At 46.5% G+C, this 11711-nt stretch overlaps 1 protein-coding gene across 1 annotated transcript; it reads left to right on the top strand.

The window, feature by feature from the left end:
* Positions 1-4734: 4734 nt before the first annotated feature.
* On the top strand, positions 4735-6598 carry LOC123439227 (E3 ubiquitin-protein ligase SINA-like 3). Its single transcript, XM_045115967.1, has 2 exons — positions 4735-5316; positions 5396-6598. Exon 2 carries the CDS (start codon positions 5408-5410, stop codon positions 6389-6391), a length of 984 nt encoding a protein of 327 aa, XP_044971902.1. The 5' UTR covers positions 4735-5316; positions 5396-5407; the 3' UTR covers positions 6392-6598.
* The last annotated feature ends 5113 nt before the right edge of the window (positions 6599-11711 follow it).

Here is an 11711-nt window from a genome sequence, read left to right as displayed (position 1 = left end):
ACGGATCCGGGAAAAAATTTGCGGCTCAACCTTGAGATGCTCTTAAGTCAATTTTGTGTGAGCAGGAACAATTAGAGAGGAAGAAGAAAGAAAGTTGGCCGTTGGATCTTAATCTAATGGATTAGAAAATTTACTTATTCTAAATAAATTTTAAGGCTACTTGCATCACATATTTGACATTCAATCCCTCCGACAATTATCGGGTACGTTCTTTCTATTGATAATTGTTTTTTTTTTACATCTATGCCCCCGTTTCTTAGTTGTACTCATTCATCTTCATACTCTTAACTTTTGCTCATTTTTCCTACTTCCTTGTCCGAAACCCTCACAAATGGTCATAGCGGAGGATGTCGTCGAGTCAATGGTTTGACCGTTTACTCCGACGAGTAGGGCTGCGTTAGAACGGGTCCTCCTTTGACCGTTGTGACGTGTGGGGCCGCATTGATACAACTCAGATGGGCTTGTCTGAACCTCGAGCTCGAGCCACTACAACGCCGCGTCGCTCTGCCCCTCCCCCGCCATCGTGCAGCCTTCGTCGCCGCCATGCCCTTCACTAGATCTACCCTCGCATCCCCATCTGGATTAAGCAGCGATGTCGGGGGAGGAGGCTCTCAAGCCCGTCGAACGTGGAGAGAATTGGGTAGAATTGGCGGCGGATTATTCATGGATTACACCTGGGTAAGCGTCATTTCCCCTCTAACTGTTTTGTTGATTCGTAAATTCGGCCCTATTGGACCGCTAGTCGCGTGAATCGCTCAAATTTTGCTGAATTATTCCCGGCCTAACTACGACCCTTATTTGAATCGACTAGGATTGATCCTGCACTTGCTTTCCGGCTGGCGGTTAGGATGAAAGTTAGTGTGCTGCGTGGTAGAAAACCGCATATGATTACTGGATTTTTCTATCCAAAGATGGTAAAAACGAGTATGTCATTCAAATATTTGCTCACGACGCTCCAAAATTCTTCATATGGGTGGAACACTGCCGATGCTATTGAAGCGACAACGGCGTCTACGCGTCTTTACGCTGAAGGCATCACCATTGCAACTAGCTTCTACCCACTCGCGCTCCTCAAGGGAAAACCTCAGATCCTGATATCCCAGATCAGACAATGGCGACGCTCTCAGTGTTGCTCTCCCTCATGAGGGCATTGTTTTGGAGCAGCTGCTGGACGGAGGTCGCTGGTGGACCGACGTTTCATGTGATACATCGACGACGTGGAGTCTCGGCGACACGATACTGTTGGAAATATGCCCTAGAGGTAATAATAAAATAGTTATTATTATATTTCCTGTTTCCAAGATAATCGTTTATTATCCATGCTATAATTGTATTGTATGGAAACACAAATGCATGTGTGGATACGTAGACAAAACACTGTCCCTAGTAAGCCTCTAGTTGACTAGCTCATCGATCAAAGATGGTTAATGTTTCCTAGCCATAGACAAGTGTTGTCACTTGATGATGGGATCACATCATTAGGAGAATGATGTGATGGACAAGACCCAAACTATGAACGTAGCATGTGATCGTGTTATTTTATTGCTATTGTTTTATGCATGTCTAGTATACATTCCTATGACCATGAGATCATGTAACTTACTAACACCATAGGAATGCCTTGTGTGTATCAAACGTCGCAACGTAACTGTGTGACTATAAAGGTGCTCTATATGTATATCTACAAAGGTGTCCGTTAAGTTAGCATGGATCAAGACTGAGATTTGTCACTCCGTATGACGAAGAGGTATCTCGGAGCCCACTCGTTAATACAACATCACGAACAAGGCTTGCAAGCAATGTGACTAAAGAGTTAGTCACGGGATTTTGTATTACGGAATGAGTAAACAAACTTTCCGGAAACGAGATTGAAATAGGTATCTAGATACCGACGATCGAATCTCGGGAAAGTAACATACCGAAGGACAAGGGGAATGTTATACGAGATTAACTGAATCCTTGACATAGAGGTTCAACAGATAAAGATATTCGTAGGATATGTAAGATCCAATATGGAAGTCCAGGTCCCTCTATTGGTTATTGATCGAAGAGTGTCTCAGGTCATGTCTGCATAGTTCTCAAACCCGCAGGGTCTGCACACTTAAGGTTCAGTGACATTTTCGTATTATTGATTTATGTATGTGGGTGACCGAAAGTTCTTCGGAGTCCCACATGAGATCCCGAACGTAACGAGGAGCTTCGGAATGGTCCGGAGGTAAAGATTGTTGTATAGGAAAGTTGCATTTGACTTCCGAAAAGATCTGGGCATTATCGGTAAAGTACAGAGAGTGACGAATGGATTCCGGGGTTTTACCGGGAGGGGCCACCCACCCGGGAGAGAATCTAATAGGCCTAAAGGTGGTGCACCAACCCTTAATGGGGTCGTGCGGCCAGTTCAAGAGGGCCCATTTCGGTCAAGTGCAAAAAGGAAAAGGAAAAAAAAAGGAAGGAGGTGCCCAAGTAGGAAGGGAGTCCTCCTCCAATTGGGGGAGGACTCTCCTCCCTTGGATCGGCCGAGCTCTCCTCCTTGGAGTAGGAGGCAAGGCAACCCTCCCTCCTATTCCTCCTATATATAGTGGAGGTTTTGAGGGCAAACTACACGAGAAAAGCCACATGCTGCCCTCTCCTCCATAGATCGTCTCCCTCGTCCAGATTAATCCGGCATAGTTTAGCGAAGCCCTACTGGATTAGTTCATCACCACCACCACCACACCGTCGTGCTGCCGGAGAACTCATCTACCACTCCGCCCCTCTTGCTGGATCAAGAAGGCGGAGATTGTCATCGAGTTGTATGCGTGCTGAACGCGGAGGTGCCGTCCGTTCGGTGTTAGATCGGGACGGAGTTCGTGGGACAGCTTGCGATTTGGATCGCGAAGACATTCGACTACATCAATCATGTTTCTTAACGCTTTCCGCTTAGCGATCTACAAGGGAATGTGGATCCGATCTCCCCTCTCGTAGATGATCATCACCAAGCATAGGTGTTGCATGTGCGTAAGAATCTTTTGTCTCCCATGCAACGTTCCCCAACAGTGGCATCATGAGCTAGGTATATGCGTAGATGATATCTCGAGTAGAACACAAAGGAGTTTGTGGGCGTTGATGTTCAATTTTCTGCCCTCCTTAGTCTTTTCTTGATTTAGCGGTATTGTTGGATGAAGCGGCCCGGACCAACATTACTCGTACACTTACGAGAGACAAGTTTCATCGACTAACATGGAACTTGTTGCGTAAAGATGACTGGCGGGTGTCTGTTTCTCCAACTTTTGTTGAATTGGATTTGATCGAGGCGGTCCTTGAAGAAGTTTAAATAGCAACTTGCATATCAAAATCGTGGTGGCGTTGTCTCGGTGATTGATGTGTGATGATGGACACACATAGGAAGGTGACATTGTCTATCGTCGTGGTGGCGTCGACGACATGACTGTCAAAGTCGATGCGTGAGTACCTGCTCCGAAGATGGTCTGGTGGAAAACGATGGAGACGGTCTTTGCAGCATGTGCATACGGGGCGTGTTGAGAGTGAACCGGACCGGTCTGTGGCCCAGACGCGGCAATTCAGCTTGGTTGGGGCATCCGGTGTTAGATGCTGGATTTCGGTGTGAGGCCCCGTATGAAGCCCAGAGAATCTACACCGCTTCATCAAGTTGTTAGGAGTGGCGACAGTTATTGCCAAGATGATGACTTTGGACTTATTGATGCATTCTCTTATAAGGTCCTAATGAACAATTAATAAAATGAGTGCATATGCAACATCAATTCATCATGATGCAGAGGTCGAGAGTCACCCTTCTTTTCCAAAAAAATGTATTTACTTTCCCAGCCCTATTTTCTCCCATGGACAGTTAGCAATGTGATGTATGACCTCATGGGAAGGGTTTAATTCAAATATTGTATACACGGAAATCATCCGATTATTGTCAACTGAATAGTTGGTTGCACGTTTGTTACAATAAGTAATGACGCATTTACATTTACTCCATTTGGCCCCATGGCCTCGACAGCGGGGCTCTCAAGGTGTACAAATTTCGACTCTCGGGTGGAGTTCGAGTCCTCACTGCGGGACATGGCCACATTTTTCGTGCAGGCTTGAGGATGTTGAAAGGAGCCATCGCTTGACGATTTAGCATCCTTTCGTTCGAGGGCGAGGGGACACGGGTTCATTGGCGTCTAGGCGTCGATGTTGGCATGTTGCCTTCTGTGGTGGCTTCGTTCTCGACTCCGGTTGCTTGATCACAGACGGGATCTTCAATTCTGTTGTGAGAGCATCTTCAGCTCTTGGAGCCCTCAAGAACACTATCGAACCAAACAAGTTAGTGTCAAATGCTTCATCCGAAGACCAACTGGATGCATGGGGAGGGCATCTTCCAAACCGCACCGCACCCGAATCAAAAGATCGTGAGAGAAATGATTAGGTGGACCAAAAAAGAGGACACGTGGGGAGATATGATTGGCCTAAACTTTCGCCGGGGCGCCCAAGAGCCCCCGAGCGCGCTGCGGTTTGCATGGATATGCCGACGCTATTTTACGTCGTGGTGGGGTGCTGTGGATGTGGGTGCGCTGTTTTTTAGCCAAAAAGCGTCCTCAAACCTAATACCAAACCTAAAAAGACCGGGGGAGTGGCGGCTGGAGATGCTGTGAGTAGAGCATTTTGGAGAAAAACAAAATTCAAACTTTTCAATTTAAAAATTGCATTTTGAAGAAGAACAAAATTCAAACATTTCAATTTCAAATTTTTCCGAAATAATACACATGCGTACAACGGTAAAAGGATGTAATTCAGCTGGTCCCTCCAAGTCATGCCTTGTCACTTTGTCAGTGCAAGGGACGCACGCCCTACACAATCTTACCCATATCCATCAATGAAGCAAGCATTAAGGGGGGTGTTGTTTCCACGGATTTTTTGATGTAGGGACTAAAAAAGTCTTAAAAAGTCCCATGTAAAACAAACAGGAGAGACTTTTAGGGACTAAAAGGGGTATTTGGGACTATTTAGAAAAGTCTCTATGGAAGGGTCTTTTTGAGACTTTTTGTCACTTTTTCCAACAATGACCCTACTTTTAGCATGTCATTTAATAACTACTACTACATTACTAAGGGTAACATGATCTTTTTGCCTGTCATTTAACGACCTCTAATCCTTATTTAGTCCCTGGAAACAAATAAATAGGGACTAGGGACTTTTAAGTTGACACTAAAAAAAAAAGTCTCGGGACTTCTAAAACAGGGCCTAACTCAGCCGCTTATTTTCCCCAGGCTCTTCTGTTCTCCCTTCCACTGTTCCACAGCTCGTGTGATTTTTTGGGTAAGCAAGAAGGTTAGTACCTCAGCCAAAAGATTATCTTCTTTTCTTCTTCTTCTTCAGTGTGTAATGTATCATCCTGCGGCTGCGCCAGTTTCAGTGATTCATGAGTACGCGGCAGGTTGCTGCTTGCTCTCATGGACGGGACAAGGGTTCGCCGGCGACGGTGGACAAACTAGTTGTGCACGAAACAACCGAAGCCGGAGGAGGAGGAAGTGGCGGCTCCGGCTCGGTCGTCGTGCCGGCGGCAGGCGCCTCGAGAGACGCAAAGGTGAAGATGGACATGCGCGTGCTCCAGTGCCCCCTCTGCACCCTCACCCTGAAGCCTCCCGTCGTCCAGGTTCCTTTCTTTTCTCCTCGACACTCGAACTCGACCGATCTTCTGCCCGTTCCATCCCACCAGTACGAATTTCTCCGGTCTGTGCAGTGCAAGGGCGGGCACTTGGCCTGCGGCGGCTGCCCCGCCGAGCCGTGCCGGAGGTGCGAGCACGGCGGCGCCTTCGATATCCGCAACACGGCGATGGACGCCGTCGTCTCCGCGGCCAGGGTCGAGTGCCCCCACGACGGCTGCCGGGCCTGCGTCGCCTACCACGAGCTGGGCGACCACCGGGGCGCGTGCCCGCGCGCGCCCTGCTCCTGCCCGGAGCCCGGCTGCAGCTTCGCCGCCCCGCCGAGGGCGCTCCTCGCCCATCTCTTCGTCCGGCACTCCATGCCGGCGCACAGGTTCCAGTACGGCAAGGACTTCCGGCTCCTGGTGCCGGCGTCGGAGCCGTCACGGCGGCTGCTCATCGGCGGAGACGACGGCCGCGCGTTCCTCCTCTCCGCGGGCGCGCTCGGCGCGGCCACCGCGGCGTGGGTCGTGTGCGTCCGCGCCGGCGCCGTCCCGCGGCCGCAGTACTCGTGCAAGATGTGGTCGATCATGCCGCCCAGCCAGGACATCGTCGTGGTGAAAACCAAGGTGACGAGCAGCTCGTCGCCCGGCGCGGTGACCGCCGCGTCCTTCTTGACGGTGCCGCCGAGGTACTATCGGGCTGGGCCTGCTGGGGTGTCCAAGCTAGTGCCTCTCAATGTCCGCATTGACAAGATTTAACGCTGCAGTGTTGGAACAAATGGTTATTTCGGTGATCCAGCCATGACGTTAGCATATAGCTAGCTGACCCAAATGTGCTGTGAGTCTAGTTGTTTATGAATAGTATGAAGGCAATGTCGTCCTGTGAAAAATGCATTTTCGAATCTCTGATAATGTTGTCTTATTTTGTGTATAAATTCCATAATGGTACTAGATTTCACTCCAGTACAGCATAAATTCCATATAGGTAGTACATATAGTTAAAAACGTGAGTGAGAAATCCACCCAAAAAAACGACAAATATAAATGTCTTACTAAAAGTATTCTTGTGAACTTGAAGGCTCTGATAATCGGAGATGATTGCATTTGTGTATGTACTCCTTCCTTTCTGGTTTATATGACTCAAATCTAAAATCTCATCTATTAATGTGAATAATGAATGGATGACACTAGTTTAAATTAGCCAATGAAATATTTGTCACATATGCAATTTTCAAGGCAATAAATGTAGCATCCTTTCTTTCATTGGACTTGCATGATGGATGTAGAAAACGATGCATGCATAGCCACTTATCTCCTTTCTCTAAACTCTATGAATTAAATATGGCGTGAGACTCAAAGCACTTTAACTCACTTAGACTCAAAATAAATCTAATATAATGGAAATCTGAAAAATTTCAGATGAGTCCTATAAACCGAAAAAGAGTGAGTAATAGTACTTATTTACTTGTGTCATTGCATTGTTCATTTATGCTGTCTCATTATCTGATAATCTCCTCCAAAATCATCAGCCTTCATTTCTTCATTTGTACTCAAGGCTTGTCTGGCCATGGTATTTGTACTCAAGGTTTTCGTTGCAGCCCAGGGCATACAACCACTACTAGTACTGGTGCACCCAACAGATTTACTATGTACTCCCTCTGATTCTTTTTTCTCTGCGCATAAGTACAATCCCGAGTACAACATAAATTCTCTTTTGCCAACTGCCAAGGGCCAACGGGCAGATTTACGGTGCTTTGGAGGCAAAACTGACAAAAATGACTTCTTGGGGAAAGAACTCACAAAGTGACCCATCGGGGAAATACTTTACCGGACTGACCTTTTTATATGGCGCCCGACACCTAGGCGCCACACTACACTGTGTGACGCCTAAGCCTGAGGCGTCACACATTGTAATGTGTGGCGCCGAACGCTTAGGCGCCACACATTGACTTAACAGGCACGGGCCAGCCACCCTCCCCACCCCTCCCCATTCCCCTCCCTCATTCAAACAGAAACAGGCACGGCGGCGGCTGGCTCTCATCCAATCCCTAATCCCCTCCCCCATCTCCTTCAGATCCGATGATTTCTTTCTTGGATTGATCCCCCAAGGTTGGCTACTAGGTAATCTCTTTCGTTTCCCATCCTTCTATCCAAGTGGAATAGGTTTTTGTTGAGTAGATTGATATGACTAGATTGATATGAGTAGTTAGGATATGAGTTCTTAGGATTTGAGTAGTTAGAATATGAGTAGATTCATATGAGTAGTTAGTATTAGTAGTTAGTACTCCCTCCGTCTCAAAATAACTGTCTCAACTTTGTACTAGCTCTAGTACAAAATTGTACTAAGCTTAAGACACTTATTTTGGGACGGATGGAGTATATGAGTAGATTCATATGAGTAGTTAGGATATGAGTTCTTAGGATTTGAGTAGTTAGGATATGAGTAGATTCATATGAGTAGTTAGTATATGAGTAGATTCATATGAGTAGTTAGGATATGAGTTCTTAGGATTTGAGTAGTTAGGATATGAGTAGATTCATATGAGTAGTAAGGATATTAGTAGTTAGGATATGAGTAGATTCATATGAGTTCTTAGGATTTGAATAATATGTAGATGAGTGGATTAGTAGATGAGTAATTTTTTGAATATGAGTATTTTTTTGTGATTTGTAGGATGGTGTGGCTTCTGAATGATGTTTATGACGTTGAACACCGGGCCTATTTCATATCGGAGAAGAAAATGGTAAGTAGATCATATGATAAAAAATCATGTATTTAATAAGCACTTGAAAATGTAATGATATCACTTACTCCTATCTGTTTGCACGAGCTTAGGCCCTTGAAGATCCGGTCTCACGGGGCATCGTCTGTAATGCAGTAGGTGAGCGGTACACCCCATACATCGAGATGACAGGACTCCTTTCATTCATTCAGCTTGTGAGTCGGTCAACGCCCAATCTGAACGCTGCGGCAGTCACAACACTTATTGATCGTTGGAGGCCGGAGACACTTAGTTTTCACCTCCGGACCGGAGAGATGACAATTACTCTTCAAGATGTTTCCATGATCACCGCACTTCCGATCGAGGGGAAGCCTCTTTGTATGAGCACTGATTCCGAGGGATGGCGGCAACAAATGGAGGCCCTTATTGGTATGTCGCCTCAGGAGTCGGAGGTAGAAGATGGAGGGAAGAAAGATAGAGTCCCGACCGGCGCTCCGTTCACTTGGATTGCCGCGAACTTTGCTCATTGTCCTGAGGACGCAGATGACGAGGTGATCCAGAGGTATGCTCGCGTGTACATGTGGTACGTCATCTCTAGGACTATCTTCGCTGACGGCACTCGCAAGAATGCTCCATGGATGTGGCTGAAGGCGTTGACTGTTTTCGACAACAAGTTCAGTTGGGGCTCGGCCGCACTGGCTTACTTGTACGGGCAGGTAATAAATTGTTAATAGTAAGTACTCTGTGTTATCCTTTTCTGCTAAACTGATGCATGTTTGTTGTTACTTGTAGTTGGACGATGCTTGTCGCAGGACCACAAAGGACGGTGGAGTTGGTGGTTGTATGCTCCTACTTTCAGTATGGAGCTGGGAACGCCTACCTGTTGGACGCCCTAAAAGCTCAAAGTGGAATACCTGGGATGACCACGGCAACCCTGTACGGATTCCTACATGGGCTTACAAGTGCGACTTGGTATCGGAGGTGGCAAGCGAAGTGAACCTATTGTACAAGCAATACACCAACGAGATGGATTCGGTTACCCCCGAGCAGGTAAGATGGTTTCAGAGTTGACTTCCAGCTTTTATGTTGTGAGTAAAATGAATTGTGCCTTTTATGTTGTGTTGTAGGTGGAATGGAAGCCATATGGTGCCGGGCCAAACTTTGGTGATGCACACACGTTCCAGCTCAATCCACTATGCGTGCAGGAAAAACATCTTTGGCTAATGCGTTGTCCCCTTATATGCAATTGGGCGGTTGAGTTTCATCTCCCGCATCGTTTGATGCATCAATTTGGGTTGTTTCAGCCACACCCGCCGGAGTGGGTGGACACCGACACACAGCTTCACAGGTAACAAAATCATGCACAATAAAGAAGTACTGATGAGTTTTGTTTTTAGTGTTGAGAGAGCTAGTGATGGGTTTTGTTAAAAGCGGGTTGGATAGGAGGAGGCAGCAAAAGATCAAGGATTGGCATAAGCATCATAAGAACTATGTCATTATGTTCGAGCAAAGTGTGTAGGCAGCTTCGAGTGCGCAACGAACCCAGCACCGCCAGCATTGTCCACTTGCGTTCAACAACTACCTAAGATGGTTTCAGGAGAGTACTCGTGTCGAGATTTGTACGCCGGTTTACGAGGAGGACATATTGGAAGAACCCACTGAGTACGATGCACTTGCCCATGGCGATTACAACAAGTTAATTCGCGAAGGGTACCAAACTTCCTTCGCCCCTGTCCTGAACTTTGTGGTAAGTGTGCTCACCTATGTTAAGTATGAATGCTAGTACACCTATTCACTTGCATGTCATTGTCTTGAGATCATAGCGCAAAGAGGTCAAGAAACAAGCTGATGAGTCCGAAGATATTCTAGAGAAGACACCTGGAGGAAAAAAGGGAGAATCTGCACTTCGTCTTTTCATAAAGGTGTTGTGTCATTATTATTATTTTGCCCACGAATGCAACATACGGTACCTTATATATGTCATTTATATTTGAATCTAACATGAATAGGGCAAGAAGTTGCGGCGCCTATCCAACATTTTAGGTTGCCGTGACCCTGAATATGTTTCACCTTCGAGATCCGATTCATCCCAAAGAAATACTCTAGACGATTCAGCTTCTTCGGGCGCTCGTATGGACGACGGTGACATTACCTCGGCAGCTAATACCCAAAGAAATACTGTAGAGGATGATGTTGACACTCCAGAGGTATGACATAGCCATAAAATATTGTGCACTTTCAACCTTCAACCTTCAACCTTCAACTTTCAACTTTCAACCTTCATATGTATTAGGTTGCGGACGGGATGACGTTGAAGGCTTTCCAACGCTCCGCTTACATGTTGAAGCCTAGGAAGGAATTTAGGCGGTACTCACCGAATGATTATGCGAAAGGAAAGAACCCGGTCGCCGGGGGCTCTCGTTTGTCAAGGATGAGAAGCATGGACGATGAGGATGAGGATGACGATGACGATGAGTCGGATGACCCGGAGCAATTTGTAGTTTCGAGAGGAAAGAAGCTAGTTTCTAAGAGGGGACGAGGCGCCAAGATGTGAACCGGAGCCATTTGGAGTTTTCAATCATTTGCACTTGTTGGTGTTGCACTTGTGTTGTGAACCATTTTTACTTTTGTTGTGAACCATTTGGAGTTGTGAACCATTTACTTGGTGTTGCACTTGTGTTGTGAACCATTAGGAGTTGTGAACCATTTACTTGTGTTGTGAACCATTTTCTTGTGTTGTCAACCATTTTCTTGTGAACCATTAGGAGTTGTGAAGCATTTGCACTTGTTGGTGTTGCACATATGTTTTAAATTTCTGTCAAAATATATGCTGTCAAAATATATGTTGTCAAAATATATGGTGTCAAAATGATGTATTGTTGTCAAAATTCAGCTTCGAGCAGGTTTTCACATGTGTGGCGCCTAAGCCTTAGGCGCCCCCCATGTGCAACGCCCAAGGCTTAGGCGCCACACATGTGAAAACCTGCTGGAACCTTTGAGCACACTCTTTCCCGCCACCTTTCCCTCCTCCGTTCCCTCAAATTTTGAGCACACCCTTTCCCGCCACCTTTCCCTCCTCCGTTCCCGCCAATATTTCCACGTCTTCTTTCCCGCCACCTTTCCCTCCTCCGTTCCCGCCAATATTTCCACGTCTTCTTTCCCGCCACCTTTCCCTCCTCCGTTCCCACCAAATTTTTGATGTCTCCTTTCCGGTCTATAAAAGGAGGCATTGGACTGCCTTCCTCCGTCATCCAGCCTCACTTGAGAACACTACCACCGCTTTAGTCAATATGAGTTTGCCTTGCTCGGATCAAAGCATCAGGCCTAAGAAAATGAAGAGTGCGAGTTTGCCTCGG

Source organism: Hordeum vulgare, chromosome 3H (genome assembly GCF_904849725.1).
Source record: "Hordeum vulgare subsp. vulgare chromosome 3H, MorexV3_pseudomolecules_assembly, whole genome shotgun sequence".
Lineage (NCBI taxonomy): Eukaryota > Viridiplantae > Streptophyta > Magnoliopsida > Poales > Poaceae > Hordeum > Hordeum vulgare.
This window is presented reverse-complemented; position numbering and strand designations above follow the sequence as displayed.

Bases quoted from the DNA above. Each gene is read 5' to 3' on its own strand.
- LOC123439227 (XM_045115967.1), top strand. From the start codon at position 5,408: ATGAGTACGCGGCAGGTTGCTGCTTGCTCTCATGGACGGGACAAGGGT.